General features: G+C 43.0%; 1 protein-coding gene across 1 annotated transcript in view; it reads right to left on the reverse strand.

Annotated features, from left to right (window-relative positions):
* Nucleotides 1–5,867: 5,867 nt before the first annotated feature.
* LOC149317851 (cytochrome P450 2J6-like) overlaps nucleotides 5,868–17,757 on the reverse strand; it is a 35,054-nt gene continuing 23,164 nt past the window's right edge. The window contains exons 6-9 of the mRNA XM_089507350.1: nucleotides 15,325–15,466; nucleotides 13,372–13,559; nucleotides 11,775–11,916; nucleotides 5,868–6,081 (exon numbers count right to left, since the gene is read on the reverse strand). Of these exons, the coding sequence (XP_089363476.1) occupies nucleotides 5,903–6,081; nucleotides 11,775–11,916; nucleotides 13,372–13,559; nucleotides 15,325–15,466 (651 nt within the window). The 3' untranslated portion in view covers nucleotides 5,868–5,902. The remainder of the gene's footprint in view (nucleotides 6,082–11,774; nucleotides 11,917–13,371; nucleotides 13,560–15,324; nucleotides 15,467–17,757) is intronic.

Raw genomic sequence — 17,757 nt, forward strand, 5'->3', positions numbered from 1 at the left:
ATTGGAAAAAACAATAATGGTAGAGAAGTACAAAGAAAGGTGGGCCACCACTTGCTACATGGATGGACTCTACTAAGGAGGTTCACGGGTGTGAAATTACAAGAACTAAGCAGAGCAGTGGAGGAGAGGGGCCTTGGAGAGATCTCATCCTTAGGGTCACCATGCGTTGAAATCAAGGGCAGCCAGTGTCAACGAAAATGATGAGATTCTGCTTGACCTCTGATCTCAGGAGTCCCTGATCCAGCCAAAATGTACAGTAAAGTGTAATCGCATCTATGACTAATGGCTCACTGCAGGATGGGGTTTTCCTTCACCCCTTTGAAAGAAGCTGTGATTAAGCTGCCATTACTGCCCAAGTCAACATTTGCAAATTATAGGCCAGCATCTCGCTTATCTGTTTTGGTTAAGAGAATCAAACATGCAAGAGCAGGTCAGCTCCAGGCGTCCTTTGATGCTGGCAACTGTTTTGGTTTCCAGGCTGCCGGGTGCCCTGAAACTGGTTGTAGTTTCAGTTGTAGTACTGGTTGCCCTTGGAGATGAGTGCTACTACAAGAAGGGAGGCAGGAGAACATAAACGTACTCCATTCTCCTTATTGCCTCACCGGCCTTCAATACTATTAATTTTTACTTCTTTCTGGACCACTCGTGTGTAGTTTGAGACGATGAAGGGCTGTATTATTATTATTATTATTATTATTATTATTATTATTATTCCTCTTTTCCCCAAAAAATTGGGAGTCAAAGTACTGTAGTTCCAGTTTAAAAAAACAAATTGGCTCACAATGTAAAAGTTTGTTATGCAAGCTAGTCAATGAGATCGTATGAGATGTACAGAGAAAAGCTGCATTGAACGAAATGGAATAGATATGTGTTTGCGTGTTTGCAAATCTATTGTGGGGTTTTCTTGGCAGAACTGGTTCAGAGGAGGTTTGTCCTTGCCTTCTTCTGAGCCTGAGAGAGTGTAACTTGCCCAGGATCGCCCAGTCGGTTTCCATGGAGATTCGAACCCAGCGTCCTCTAGACCAACACTCAAACCACTACACCATCATGGCTCTCTTCCTTATATCCCTTGAGTATCATAGATGGCAAGGGCCCTGATCCAGTCCAACCCCATTCTGCCATGCAGGAACTCTCAGTCAAAGCATCCCTGACATATAGCCATCCAGCCTCTGCTTAAAGACCTCTAAGGAAGGAGACTCATTGTTCAGAGCAGTAGCTGTAGTAAGCCACTAGTAGTCACCACAGTGCAAGTCTGTAGTTATTATGGATCAACATGGCTCCCTTTTCTTTTTAAATTCAGTTTCAATGGCAGTCTAAAATCGTAGTTAATTCCCAGACTGAAATGTGCGTCCTGCGCCAGTCCTTTACAAAGGGTCAAAGGCATGACATTTGAAAAATGTAAAACGACAAAGCTGCCTTATTGTGGGACAAACCAAATGTAAGACTTATCCATAACTTTTAGCCAGTAAAATAGAGCTAACATAACAAGCAAGCCACTAGGAGTCAGTCGAGGGCAACATCCCTGGCCTTTGCGTGGTGTTTCCCTTGTGCAGGCAATGAGTAACTGGAAGTGGGATTTCCAAAACAGCATTTAGGAAAGAGCAAAGGTCCCAATCAGCCCCCATGGATTTGTGGCAGCATCAACACAAGTTGTAAGAGTAGGATGTGGGGGATTGGTGGAGCCCAAAGGGCAGAGAGGCAGTGTGATGTAGTGGTTTGAGTCCTGGACCAGGACTCTGGGAGACCAGGGGCTCATTCCCACTTACATTTAAACCGGTGTGAGATTCGCCTCCGCTCCATGTCAATGAATTGATTCCAAAAGGTCCGTCGTTCCCACTATGAAAGCGGATCTTTTCATTATCCCCTTGGAATCGCTTCTTTTTTGGCACGATTGTCATCCCCACTGGTTTGCGCCGCTTCAAAACGCATGTCAATCATCAGTGCATCATCAGTGAAGTAAGTGGCAGTCTGGGCAGACCGGCTTGGGAACTATATCTTTTTAAAAAATTGATAGAAGATTTGATTGACTAGTTTTGCAACTACTTATCTCACTCATTGCAAGTAGTTGCAAAACCATTGAATCAAACCTTCTATCAGTTTTACTTTTTTAAAAATCAATAGAAGATTCGATTCATTGGTTTTGCAACTACTTGCCTCACTGGTTGCAAGTAGTTGCCAAATCAATGGATTGAATCTTCTGTCAATGTTATTGTTTATTTTTTAAACCATGCGCCCATAAGTCACACCAGAAGCACAAAGGCAGCTCTGGGGGCGGTGGATCTCCCAAAAACTGAGGAGGGATGGTAAGCACCCCTCTGCCATTCGTCCCTCTCCTCCAGAATGACGCGATTCAGATCCGTTGTTCCCGATTGTTGAACACGCTCCGGAATCGATTCTTTCCAAAAGAACCGCTAAGAAATTAGTGTCTGGAAAAAACTTTTTTTGCGTTTGACTCGCTTTATCGTGACAGAAACCAATCAAAGTAGGATCGGAACCAGTTTCGAATCAGAACGACAGTCATATAAACCGATCAGCAATTTGCTTTAAATCACAGTGGGAACGAGCCTGTTGTCTTCTAAACAACCAAATCAAAGATTGTGTAGGCCTTCTGCCTTCTTTTTCATTTTGCCACCGTACATCACTCAAACAATAGTTTGGTATATTAGGCCTCACTCCCACTTACAGATAAATCGGTGTGTGATCTGAATCAATGGATCGATTTGACAGCGGAGCTTGGTTCCCACTACATTTGCCCCGATCACATTTTTCCCTCCAAAATAATCCACTTATGGCTCACATTCATGCATTAATTGATTCAAAATGGACCCACTCTAGCCAACCAAAAGGCAAATTTAAATCGATTCCAATCCACATCTGGTTTACACTTGTGCAGAATCGGTTTACTGAAAAAGAAGCGGAAAACATCAGCATCAAAAAGACGCAGGTTAAATGGGTCTGGCGCATGGGGCCCCCTCCGAATTGCTCCAGCAATTAGATTTAAGTGAGAACCAGGTTCATTTGAACTGGTTCAAACTGAATTGCGAACTGGTTTAAAAGATAGTGGGAATGAAGCCTTAGTTGGTCCATGCTATCTTGGTTGTTAGGGTTTTTTAAAAAGGTAATTTTTATTTGGTTATTATTATATACTTTTGAGTTAGGGTTTGTATTAACATCTTTCTCCAGGATTCTGCCACCAAAAAGGTGAAATCCACATGAAGATTTAGATGGGAACAGAATGCTTTACTTTGTCTTTTTTTAAACTTAAAAAAAAAGTTTTATGATCCAAAACACAATGTATATAATAAAACTTTACAAAATGTTACCGTTATTAGATCACATACGTTTCGGCCCCCTCCTCCCCTGCGATGTCTTTGACAAGTAAATTACTTCCCAGGCCCAGAATGTGGGATATCTTATGAATAATGTCGCTAAACTTTCAACTTTAACCTTCTCAATCCAATGTCCCCATTTCACCCACCAGACCATTCCATGTATTTGAACATTATAGTTTTGTTTGCTTTCCCTGAAGTATTCAAATAAAAGATAGTCTACAATATATGTGACCAATATCCTCCCCACCCCCCCCCAAAAAAAACCTGTCTATTTTTCCAAGCCAATGCAACCACAGCATGTGCGGCCCTTAACAAATTTTTTATTATGCAATCTTCTGTTTTATTCAGTCCGAATTCTCTCAAATTCAGGGTTAAACAATTCTGCTTATCAGATTGAAAGTATCTCCCCATCATCCTGTTTATCTCCTGTATAACACATAACCAAAAACGTTGTACATAGGGGCACTCCCACCACAGATGAATGCATGGTCCTTTTTGACCACATCCGTGCCAACAATTTGGAGAAAGCTTTTAATTTATAGCTTGTTGTGGGTTTTCCAGCCAAGTGGCCATGTTCTAGAAAAGTTTATTCCTGACGTTTCACCAGCATCTGTGGCTTTGGCATCTTCAGAGAAGGCTGGCATAGAAGAGAGTGGTGTGTGTGTGTGTGTGTGTGTGTGTGTGTGCACACACACACACTGTGTGACCCTGGGTTGGGAGGAGTGATTTCCATGTTAATCTGTTGTTGAATGGCAAGGCCTCTGGGTGGGAGGAGATGAAAGGAGCATTAGTGTCTGCTTAATTAGAGATCCATTATCTGCTGGTTGGTTTCTCATTTGCATTTGCTGGGTCTTGATTTTAGTGTTTTTTTCAGGACTGGTAGCCAAGCTTTACTAACTTTAAGGGTCTCTTCTTTCCTGATGAAGTTGTCCAGGTGCTTGTGGATTTCAATGGCTTCCCTGTGCCCTCAACTACTATCAGGTCAGAATGCACAGGGAAGCCATTGAAATCCACAAGCACTGAATATCTAAATATTTATTGAAGCTGTGGGCAGAATGGGTGGCAAGAGTTGATTATGGGTCATAAAAGCCAATAATAAGGGCAACTTGGGACTGGATGAACAGTAAATGAAGGGAAGAGCGCTGACAAAACTCTCATTTCACTCATTTCACATATCGTTTTGAAATACTCAGAAGCACTGACCAAAGTGATGATTAGGCCCAGACTGTATTTTGCAGGTATACATTCTAAATCTGACATGTTCACATTTTGAGATATCTGTTGCCAACTGGATGTTCCAGTTGGATGTTGGATGAGCACATATGTCTTGTACTTAGGTAACCTGAATATGAAGAGGTCTTCGGTTGAACCTGGGTGCCTCCCCAAGGAATTTTGAAAGCCGCTTGGTACAGTGGTTTGAATGTTGACCTAGAACTCTGGTAGACTAGGATTCAAATCCCCGCTCATCCATAGAAATCCACTCAGGTGGCCTTGGGCAGGTCACATTCTCTCATCCTAAGAGGAAGGCTGCAAACCCACTCTGAACAGATCTTGCCAAGAAAACCCCATAATAGGTCCGCCCTAAGATAGCCATAAGTTGTAAATGACTGGAAGGCACATGGATCCCCTGCGAAAAAGGAGGAGCGACTGTATATATGTTGTTTAAAACTCTCAAATCAACCCCTAACTTAATTTCCTTTTCCCCACAGCATCCATACAGACAGGCACTGTTGAGTGGAAATGTCAGATGATGATGAAATAAAGACCGGATCTAGCCCAGCAGAAATACTCTGGGAGCAGCCCTATTACTTGCGTTCCTCCACTGTGGTGTTTGGTGGCTGTTTGCACAAACGTCCCACTGTCCTGCCTGGCCCCACCAGCACTGGTGCAAGTCGCTCGCTCTGAGGTCAGAACAAGGTGGCCAGCACTGACCACATGCATGGACACAGAGTGGCATCCAGTGCCCCGATGGCAGCAGCGGGGAGGACTGCCACGGCTTCCAGAGGGCTGTTTGGGTTCTGGCGTGGCTTCTGGGCAAGCAAAAAAGGAATGCGAGACCCTTTTACACTCATCCAACAGCTGCACCAGTTCCATCAGGTATACACTCTCCTCTGAAGTGTCCCCTGGTGTGGTCCGCACCCTCCGCACTGCCTTGTGACACCACTGTATCCACCTTGTTCTGATCTCAGAACGAGCCTCACATGCACTGGCAATGGTGGCTGGCACCACAGCAGGAAGTGTTGTAAACAGCTGCCCAGCATTGCAATAGAGAGCTCTGGATCTAACAAAAGGTGAGTTTTTATAAAAAATGTGTTACATGGGATATATGGCAGGTTCCGTGTTAAACTGGCCAGACATCATCCAGACAGTTTGCACCAGAATGGGGATTGGGCCCTGCATCGTTTGGACTTGTCCTCGTGGGCTGTACGTATCCACTTGGATGTTTTATTTCAGTCAAGCAGACAGGGCCAAAGACAAGCAGGCAAAGTAGAGGTGGATTAAAAATGTACACTGGCAAATAATCAGCAACTCCTTGTGTCCTCTTGTGTTGGTCTTCGATGCACTGCAGCCTAGCGAGGAACAGCACAGATCTTAAAAGGTCTGGGATGGACCACAGGGCCCATTACAGGCTGCACATCAGGTCCTTTCATCCCCTCTGGCCAGCGGAAGGTAAATGCTTTCATGAGGCAGGTGAAGAAAATAAAGAGCTCAGTCTGTGCTAGCTGCCTCCCCAGACACGCCCGGCATCCTGCGGATGGAGAAAGAGAAGGCAGTAAGCATCTCAGACATACATCTCTGAAAGGACACTGTCCACTGTCCCACTGTCAAACAGCTCTTACTGTCAGGAAGTCCCTCCTAAGGTTGAGCTGGAATCTCCTGTAGCTTTCATCCATTGCTCCATTGGGTCCTATTCTCTGAAGCAGCCGAAAACAAGCTTGCTCCATCCTCAATATGACATCCCTTCAAATATTTAAACAGGGCTATCATACCACCTCATAACCATCTCTTACTGTCAGGACGTTCCTGCTAATGTTGAGGTGGAATCTCTGTTCCTGGAGCTTGCATCCATTGTTGCATGTTCTATTCTTTGGAGCAGCAGAAAACAAGCTTGCTCCATCCTCAATGTGACACCCCTTCAAACACTTTTTTAAATAGGGCTGTCATATCACCTCTTAACCATCTCTTTTCCAGGCTAAACATCCCAGTTCCCTATGTAGTTCCTCATAGGGCTTTATGGTTTCCAGACCCTTCACCATTTTGCTGTCTCTCCTCTGGATACACACCAATTTATCAACATCCTTTTTGAATTGTGGTGCCCAGAACTGGACATAGTGTTATTCCGGGTGAAGCCTGACCAAAGCAGAATAGAGTGGCACTATGACTTGATCTAGACACTATACTCCCATTGATGCAACCACATTGGCCTTAAGGGCCAAATGGCACATGATGTGACATATGTCATGAGGAACATGGTTGGCTGTTGTTTTCTGTCTTTAATTGCAGGCACAAGGGTAGGGAAGCACAGCCTGTGCCGAGGGGAAGTCCCAACAGAAACTGCCCCCACCACATAGCTTCAAGCATAGAAGGGAAGCTCCCATTTGCACACAGTGTACTCTATCACCGCTGAAGCACCCTGGTGCACCAGTCCCACCACATGCCCATGGAAAAGGAAGGACAAACAGTGCCTATGCCTGCATGATGCAATGAAAACATGAAGCCAGGAGCAAGTCACATTGATCACTCAGGTTGCAACCCTAGCTGCCCCTACTTGGGAGAAAGACCCACTGAAGACTATGGGGCTGTACAGACAGCCCAAAAGGAGCGGCCCTGGATGTGCAGGGTTGGGGACGCAGCAACCGGATGCCACACCCCCAACTCACCAGGAAAAGAAGCCCTGAAAAGGAGCTTCTTTTGCTGATGCTACAGGAGCACCATAAGGGTCATGTTGCGCCCTCATGACGCTCCCCATGCGCGGCACCATTTGTGCACCAAGCATAAGCGACATCATCATGGCATGCCTCATGTAAACAGAGGCGCACCAAAATGGCGCACATGGCGCACGGTAGGGCTTGGGAGCATGCGGATGCTCCACTCTACTGAGCCCTACTTTTTTCCCCAGGCTCTACCTTACTTTGGAGTCTAAGGGGTGTCATACTGAGGATGGAGCAAGCTTGTTTCTGCTGCTTGAGAGACTGGGACCTGGACAATGGATTCAATCTCAAATGAGATTCCATCTAAATCTCAGGAAGAACTTCCTCATGGTCAGAGGTATTCGACAGTGGAAGACGCTGCTGCGGAGGGTGGTAATTTCCAACTCTAGGGATCTAGGTGTCCAAGTAGACCACAAGTTGAGCATGGATCAAGAGTGCGATGGAGCAGCTAAAAAGGCTAATGCAATTCTAGGCTGCATCAACAGAAGTAGAGTGTCTAGATCAAGAGAAGTAATAGTGCCACTATTCTGCTCTGGTCAGGCCCCACCTGGAATATTGTGTCCAGTTCTGGGCACCACAATTCAAAAAGGACATTGAGAAACTGGAGCCATGTGTCCAAAGGAGGGGAAACAAAATGGTGAAAGGTCTGGAAACCTTGCCCTATGAGGAACGACTCAGGGAGCTGGGGATGTTTAGCCTGGAGAAGAGAAGGTTAAGAGGTGATATGATGATAGCCCTGTTTAAATATTCGAAGGGATGTCATATTGAGGATGGAGCAAGCTGTTTTCTGCTGCTCCAGAGAACAGGATCCGGAACAATGGATGCAAGCTGCAGGAAAAGAGATTCCACCTGAACATTAGAAGAAAGATTTAAAGCAGATCAAAATGCAATAGGGATTGCCCCCTCTAATTCTGAATTGGAAAAAATGATTAGTGATGATGGTAAAATAAAAAGGATCTCGAAAATCTATAATTTAATCTTAAAGTTTGAATTGGAAAATGAGACTATTAAAGAATACATGATTAGATGGGCAAAAGACATAAAACATAATATCCCTCTGGATCAGTGGGAAAGAACATGGAGGAAAAGAATTAAATATACAACTAATATAGAGATTAGAGAGAACTGTTATAAATCACTATTTAGGTGGTACTTGTCCCCAAATAGATTATCTAAAATGTATAGTGGTATGAAGGACCAGTGTTGGAAATGTCAAAACGAAGTAGGAACTTATTTTCATAGTTGGCGGTCATGTAAGAAAGCAAAAAAATTTGGATTAAGATTCATGAGGAAATTAAAAAAATAGGGAACTTTAATATACCTTTTGACCCAGTGATGTATCTACTTAACATAATAGAAAATCAGGAACTGGAACGTGAGAATGGTAAAATGTTGTTTTTGATGGTTACAGCAGCAAGAATGGTCTATGCAAGAGTCTGGCGAAATGAAGAAATCCCAACGTTAAATGACTGGAAAATTAAATTAATGGAAATATATGAGATGGAGAAATTAGCATACCTTTGTAATGAGTTCTACTCAATATGGAATAGCTGGATTATATATACGCAAAAAGAAAATGAGGGAAAAAGATATACTGTTTTGATGGACTAGTAGCAAGGATTGGCATACGTACGTGGTCATTTAAGTTCTACAAAGTAATATGTAAATCAGAGGCAGAATATTTGATGATATAAAAATTATATATGCGTTGAAAAATCAGGCTATAATATAATATAGTCGGGGGGTTTGAAAGTTGGAGTTTTGTAGTTAGAGGGTGAAGAAAGAGAAGTTGTGTTTCGTAAGAATATGTGGTGCGATAAGTTATGTTAGATATGTTGGTTATAATTTTAAAAGACTTAAGCGGTAATAGTAGTGTATTATTGTAATTAGATCCCAAGTGGGGTACACAGCTGGGTTGAGCTATAGGGGAATTAATATTCATGGTTAATATTAAACAGATATCAAGAGTCTGTAACGATAAGGATGATTATGTTGAACAGATGAGTAGCTGAGGAAGTAGGAAAGATGACTGTTTCGAAAGGATTTTTGTGTCGTATATATTCTGTATTTTTATGTTTTATAATAAAAATTATTAAAAAAGAAGAAGAAGAAGAAGAACTTCCTGAGAGTAAGTAAAGGCTGTTCGACAGAGGAACACACTCCTTCCTCGGAGTTAGTGGAGCCTCCTTCTTTGGAGGTCTTTAAACAGAGGCTGGATGGCCATCTGTCAATGGCGATGCTTTGATTTAGATTTCCTGCATGGCAGAAGGGGGTTGGACTGGATCAGGGCCCTTCTTGGGGTCTCTTCCAACTCTATGGACCTTACCACATGGGGGCTTTTTGAGCGTCAGTTCGCATTGGCCGATTCATATTCGCGTCATATCGCATCGTTCATCCACACTCGCGCTCTCTGAATACGCTTTGCTGATTCGTATTCGCATCATATCGTATCGTTCATCCACACCTGGGCGGCCTTCCGGATCGAGGTCTTGCGCATCGGCCAATGCGTATTCACGCAAAGCGAGGCCAGTGCAGATTGGATCACCACACCAGCCCAATACAATGTGTGTTCGCCAATGCACATCGGCAGCTTTGTGCATGCTCTGTGGGGCTCTGAATGGGGCGCAACATTTTTAACTTCCGGGGGTGAAGAATAAGGTTACTGTTTAGCACGGTATATCGCGAGATTTGCTGCCTTTAGCCACTTACGAAAGGGGTATGCACCATCTGTATATGTGTGTGTGTGTGTGTGTGTGTGTGTGTGTATATATATATATATATGCACACACATACTTATATATATATATATATACACATAGTGGTACAGCCAAAAGTGTGATGCCTTTTTTAGATTGTAAGCCTGAGGGCAGGGAACCGTCCAATTAAACAGATTGTATGTACAGTGCTGTGTAAATTTAAGGTGCTTTATAAATAAAGGTTAATAATAATAATAATAATAATAATAATATATACACACAAACACACACATATATATACAAAAACACACTGTGCCACAGCCAAAAGTGTGATGCCTTATTTATATGTGTACACACACATCTGTCTGCTTGAGTGTTTATATATATATGTGTGTGTGTGTGTGTGTGTGTGTGCATGTATGCACACACACACACTTATAATGTTACTGCCAAAAGTGTGAAGCCGTATTTATATGTGTACATACACAGCTGTCTGTGTGTGTGTGTGTGTGTGTATACACATTCATATACATATGCACACTCACGCATACACACACACACATATATATATACACACACACACAAACTGTGGAGCAGCCGAAAGTGTAATGCTGCATGTATATGCTTGCACACACAGCGTTGTGTGTGTGTTTGTGTGTGTTTGTGTATATATATATATATATATACATATATATACACACATACATATACACACACACACACATATATCTATATATATACCCACACACAAACTGTGGAGCAGCTGAAAGTGTAATGCTGCATGTATATGCTTGCACACACATCTTTTTGTGTGTGTGTGTGTGTGTGTGTATACACACACACATATACATATACATTCCCCCCTCCCCGGACACAAAAGGTTTCTGCTTTATCTCATTCAGTGGAAATAACGCTCCCAGCCCCAGCGGTTGTGCTCAAAGGGGAAAGGGCCACCAGAAGGAGAAGGGGGAAATTCCAGCGCAGCATCATGGGGGATTTGTAACCGGTGGTCTTCAAGAGAACCAGCGGATTGGATGTACACACCAGCCAAAGCAGCAGGGGTTCCGCACTGGCCATCAGTGCGGATCCAGCCGATCCCCTAATTTAGCGTACTTGGAAAACGGAGGAGCCGGCTGCCTTCAGTTCGGAGCCCCGCCGTGAATATGCATTGGCCAAAGCGTATTCAGAGCTCACAGGTGTGGAACTCCAATGCTATATAACGTGAATACGCATCGGACAATGCGAACTGACGCTCAAAAAGCCCCCGTGTGGTAAGGTCCTATGATTCTGTCACATGACCCCTGTTCTTACCACTATTTCATTAAATAAAGGGAAGTGCATACATACCATTTTGGGAACACATGCCTCCATTAGCTCAGCCAGGATGTTGCTGGCTCCTCTCACTCTCTTCCACCCTTATCCTTCACTCTACCTCCCTGCCTTTCCCAGCTTGCCTTTCTTCTGGAGTTACGTGCATATATATATATATATATATATATATATATATATATATATGAGAGAGAGAGCGAGGGAGAAAGTAATGGGGGAAAGGCTGTTCTGGAATAGCACAGGGTAGAGTAGGGGAGATGGGGACACTGACATGGCATGACTATGGCATCCCAGAACTGCTACAGGAGTGACTTATCACTCTTGAGGACTAGTATTATACCAACTTATTGACAGGTTTCTCATCTAGAAAGTACTAAAAGCTTGTTTTCAAACATTCATCATTGATTTTTCAGAAACTCTCACTCTTATGCCTTCCTAAAACCAAACACCATTTGTTTAAAACCAGCAGAATTGCATACATGTACCTGTTCCAAATGCAAAGAATTCTTCCCTCGCTGTATATTTTCCATCCTTGTCCAAGAAGTGGTTAGGATTGAACTGTTGAGGGGTCTCCCACTTCTTGGGGTCAAGAAGAACAGAGCACAGGTCTGGCACTACCAGAGTATCCTAAAAAGAAGAGGAAGGTGGGCTCAAATGCATTTCTTTTAGAGACACATAAACACCATTCAAGAAGGATGTTGACAATTTGGAGCACGTCCAGAGGAGGGTGACTAAAATGGTTAACAATCTGGAAACTCTCTCCTATGAGGGGCGGCATAGCAATCTGAATATGTTTAACTGTGGAAAGGAAGGTTAAGAAGTGACAGGACCTTTTAGAATCATAGAATCACAGAGTTGGAAGAGGCCCCAAGGGTCATCCAGCCCAACCCCATTCTGCCATGCAGGAACTCACCATCAAAGCTCAATCAAAGAACTCTCTTAATGTTCCTCAACATTAGGAAGAACCTCCTGACAGTAAGAGCTGTTTGACAGTGGAAGACACTGCTTCAGAGAGTGGTGGGCTCTCCTTCTTTGGAGGTTTTAAAACAGAGGCTGGATGGCCATCTTCCTGGGTGCTTTGATTGTGTATTCCTGCATGGAAGAATGGGGTTGGACTTGGTGGCCCTTGGGATCTCCTCCAACCCTATGATAGCCCTATTTAAATATCTGAAGGGGTGTCATATTGAGGATAGAGTCTGCTTGCTTTCTTCTGCTCCAGAGATTAGGACATGGAGCAATGGATTCAAACTAGAGGAAGAGGGATTCCACCTCAATATTAGAAAGAGCTTCCTGATGGTAAGAGCTGGTCAACAGTGAAATGCTATATATACTCATGTATAAGTCTAGAAATTTAGGTTAAAGAATTGACCCCAAAATCCTGAGTCGACTTATCCATGGGTCAGTGTAAGTACTGCATTTTAAGTCACCTACCTATCTATGGTAAAAGGCAAGAGTTTAATCTGCCCTGGAAGCACTGATCCCCTTCTGCTCTCTCATCCATCCAGCCTTTAGTATGAACACAAATACTTATGTCTGCTGGAATTTTGTAAGTTCTTTTGCACTGTTTTCCTTTGCTGCATCCTTTGCATCCTTTGCATCCTTCATTGCCTGCTTCTAAGTTTTACCCTTGACTTATCCATGGGTCATATCAAAATCCATAATTCTGCCCCCCAAAACCTGCCCTCAACTTATATATGAGGCCGACCTATAGTCACGCATAATACGGTATGCTGCCTTGGAATCTCCTTCTTTGGGGGTTTTAAACAGAGGCTGCATGGCCATCCGTCGGGGATAATTTGACTGTGTATTCCTGCATGGCAGGGAATTGTACTCAGTGGCCCAGTGGAAAGTGACCATAGAGTCATGCTGCAGGACCTCCAGGTGCATACAGAGAGGTAAGTGAGACCACTGTTACTGGACCTGTGGATACAGGGGTCCAGCTGTGCTGTTATCCTCCACTAGCATTAAGTAGGATCTTAGTCAATGTTTACACCTCTGAGCCTTGCTGGTGGGGGATGTTCCAGTACAGTTGCCACCCTTTTCTTGGGAAAGAGAAAGCCAGCGGTATACATTGCTCCATACCTTTGGAATGAAATGGCCAAATATATTTAAATCCTCCATGCACAGTCTGGGGAGGCCAAAGAGCACAATGTTGCTGAAGCGTTGGATCTCATGAATCACAGCGTTGGTGTAGTGCAGTTTCTTCCGATCCTCGTAGCCGACCAGTTTGGAGGGATCCAGAGCACTTTGCAGCTCCGTCTGGACTTTCGCTGAGGAGGAGAAAGAACATTCCAGTTCATAGGTGGGAGCCATATGATGATGATGATGATGATTATGATGATGATGATTTGCTTTGGACATACTTTTGGCATAGTTCCCTCAGGCTTGGGTTGCATCTGCACTGCAGAAATAAAGCAGTTTGACACCACTTTAACGTCTATGGCTCAGCGTTGTGAAATTCTGGGATCTGTGAGATTTTAGCCATCCCTGTCAGAGAGCTCTGGTCCCACCATCTAACTACCATCTAACTACAAATCCCAGAATTCCATAGCACTGAGCCATGGATGTTAAAATGGCATCAAATTGCATTCTTTTCACAGTGTGGATGCAGCCCCTCTTTAGCCAAGAGGGCTGCAAAGGCTCCAAAATCAGAGCCTGGAAATGTATTAATTTTTCAAAGAAGAATGAATGCATATAATGACAGATATCCATAACTCAGGAATGGTGGGAAGGTATTCTGGGGTCCTACTACTCTGTCCCTATGGGTCCCTCCAGCATGAAATTGTTCTTAAAAGGAACTTTCTGCCCAGTTGCCATCTGTAACCTGAAACAGGGCCAGCACCTGGTCTACCAAGAGCTTAAGCTAAGAGGAATATGGATGTTCCTGTGCCATAGATATGTAAAGAATATTGGCACGTTCTTAATGAGACAACGTGTCAAAATAGATGAATATTTTCATGTCCTTAATGAGGCAATACCTCCCTGAGAAAATGGTCAACTGCCATTTGAGAAAACAAAAAGGGCTTCATCAAAGGGGGGACCCAGCTAGCCTCCTCTTCAACAACTGCAAGGTTGTATGCCAAGATTTATAACTTCATAACTTTTTGGATCCACACTGTTGGTTTTCGATGATCAAACAGGACTCCAAAATGCTTCCTCTTGAACCGGGAAGGGTTTCAACCAAAGGATATCTGAGGCTCAATCAGAAAATGAAGTCGCAAAATGCAGTTCGGATGTCATGGCCTCTAGCTTAAATAATAATTCTTCTTCGGAAAGTGCTGTTTTAAAGCAAGGTCTTTTGGTTGGACCTAATCATACGGGGGAATAGGGCAAAACAGAGGGTTTGAACAGCAGTTATCCCATGTAAAACGCGATATCACAATTAAGATTTTCACACACGTCGCTATTAAACGGGCAATAAACAGGAACAAGTCATTTTCAGAATTTCCCCATTAATGATTTGTTTCTGTTTATTGCCTGTTTAACAACAACATCATGTGAAAATCTTAAGTGCAATACAGCATTTTGCATGGGATAATAGCTGTTTAAACCCCTAATTTTGCCCAATTTTGCCCGTGTCATAATTGAAGTTTTTGTTATGTTAATTGAAGTTTTCGTTATGAATGGCATTTCTTTCATTATAAAATAAAGTGATTAAAAAGAAGCCACTGACACTGGATACTGGCTAACAATGAGCGGCTGTCAGTAAACAAAGTTTAATTGTCTTAATAAGAGGGTTGGAAATAGTAATAATAGCCAGACTATGTGTGTGATAATAGATAGATAGATAGATAGATAGATAGATAGATAGATAGATAGATGATAGATAGAGGAATAATTAGTTTTTAAAAACCAGGAATGTTTTTTGGTTTGCTCTTGGTTTTGATGTAGTCATTTAGTGTAAACCAAGCTTTAAACTAGCCTGGTTTGAGCCAGCCAACTCTAGTTTCTTTCCGTTACAAGTCTAGGATTTTGTTTTTCAATACATAAAGCTATAGTAAGCATCCTTCCATGCATTACACCAGTTCTTTTCACCTTGGATCTCGGGATGAATAGCCATAAGGAGCAGAGCCCATGACAAGGTGGCCGCCAGGGTGTCTGTGCCGGCAACAAACAGATCAGCGATAACTTGAACCAAGTTGTCTTCATTAAATGTAGTTGTGGAGTCCATTTGCTCCTGTGGGTTAGAAGCACAAAATTGCAAGCAAGATATTGGACCTAAAGTAGCCTTAGGCTCAAAGGACACGTAAAATGAACGCATATTCCCAGCCACTGATGCATTTCCCCTCATGATGGAATTCCCTCACACAAAACCACAATTTCACAATCACATTCAAATTATGCAAAGCAAGCATTTTCCAAAATCCAGTTGCAAAAGAAATGCAAGATACTCAGTTGAGGACAATCATGCGCAGCGACAAACAGATGTGTTTCAGCGCTTAAGGAAAAACCTCTCTAAATATTTGCTAAATAAACAAATCATCTATTTTATTTCATTTGATCTCTGATGGTCTCAATCTGTTGCCTCCTTATTTTATCTAATTCTATCTTGTATTACTATCTATTGTTTTATATGTATTTCGTAGAATGTACGCCACTGGCAGGTTTCATTTTTATCCATTTTATTGTCTCTATGTACAGCGCTGTGTAAATCTATAGTGCTATATAGATATGGTATAATAATAATAATAATAATAATAATAATGTGCTTTGACTCTCAGTGCAACCACTGCATGCTTTCCCCTTTGCCTTCTCCCAACTTTAAACTCAATTAAATTCATTTACTGTTTGGGATGTTTCATATCGCTCTCCAGGTTTTCAGAAAACCAATTAAATAGTAAAGGCTAGGCTTTGATGTTTCTCTCTGACATACTAGCCTTCTACACAGATAAGGGGAAAATCATCCAGACATGCATCCCTATCAACCCTACTTTGCAATACAGAGCAGAGCACAATGTTTTGGAAACATTGCCTTGGAAAGAAGTGTACTCTCTAGCAAAAGGAGGAAAGGTTGAGTCCCTTCATCCAAAGCGCTTGAGACCAGGACTGTTTCGGATTTCAGATTATTTATTTATTTATTTTGGAACATTTGCATATACATAGTGAGATATTTTGGAGATGGGACCCAAGTCTAAGCATGAAATGCATTTATGCTTTGTATACACCTTGTACGTACAACCTGGAGGTCATCTTAAATACAGTATTTTTGATAATTTTGTGCATGAAACAAAACCTGTGTAGACTGAACAAAAAGAAATAAAAGGTGCCACTATCTTAGCTACTTGTGTAGACAATTTTGGATTTTGGAATATTTCAGATTTTGGAATTTAGAATCATAGAATCATAGAGTTGGAAGAGACCGCAAGGGCCCTGATCCAGTCCAGCCCCATTCTGCCATGCAGGAAATCACAATCAAAGCATCCCCGACAGATGGCCATCCAGCCTCTGCTTAAAGACCTCCAAGGAGGGAGACTCCACTACACTCCGAGGAAGGAGTGTGTTCCACTGTTGAACAGCCCTTACTCTCAGGAAGTTCCTCCTAATGTTGAGGTGGAATCTCTTTTCCTGCAGCTTCCATCCATTGCTCCGGGTCCTAGTCTCTGGAGCAGCAGAAAACAAGCTTGCTCCCTCCTCAATATGACATCCTTTCAAATATTTAAACAGGGCTATCATATCACCTCTTAATCTTCTCTTCTCCAGGCTAAACATCCCCAGCTCCCTGAGTCGTTCCTCAGAGGGCTTCATGGTTTCCAGACCTTTCACCATTTTAGTCGCCCTCCTTTGGATACGCTCCAGTTTCTCAATGTCCTTTTTGAATTGTGGTGCCCAGAACTGGACACAATATTCCAGGTGGGGCCTGATCAGAGCAGAATATAGTGGCACTATTACTTCCCTTGATTTTGGATAAAGGAGACTCAGCCTGTACTGCAGAAATCTGGTTCCCTTTGTAATTTATTCCTCATCTAGGACAAAGGATTTCACATTCATTTCTGGGCCTCCATCAGCATGCTATTCGGTCAATGACTAAAAACCACTCAGGCCCAGCCTAGTCATTGCAGGGGAAAGGTGGGTGGTTCAATGGGACACCCATGCAGACAGTCACGCCAGTTAAGGAACGGAGAGCTCCAGATCTTCCCAGAAGATGAGGAATGGCAGATGGGGATGACTGCAGAACCATACCATAGAGTTGTACTGGAGCACCTAGAAAAGCCTAGACAACCTCTCTCTAGGAATCTTTAGAGATCCTCCAGCATGACACTAGAGTCAACCTCTGGCAGAAGCATCCCACAGAATTGTACTTGAGGACCTAGAAAATACCTAGAAAGAACACCGCTCTAGGAGTCTCTAGGTCCTCCAGTGCAACTCAATGGTCAACTTCTGGTGGAAGTTCATAGCACCACACCAGAGGACTTAGAAATGCCTAGAGATAACACCTCTATAGGAACCTCTAGGTCCTCCAGCATGACT

Source organism: Sceloporus occidentalis, unplaced genomic scaffold (genome assembly GCF_023333645.1).
Source record: "Sceloporus occidentalis isolate IW3139 unplaced genomic scaffold, rSceOcc1.0.p SCAF_2, whole genome shotgun sequence".
Classification (NCBI taxonomy): Eukaryota; Metazoa; Chordata; class Lepidosauria; order Squamata; family Phrynosomatidae; genus Sceloporus; species Sceloporus occidentalis.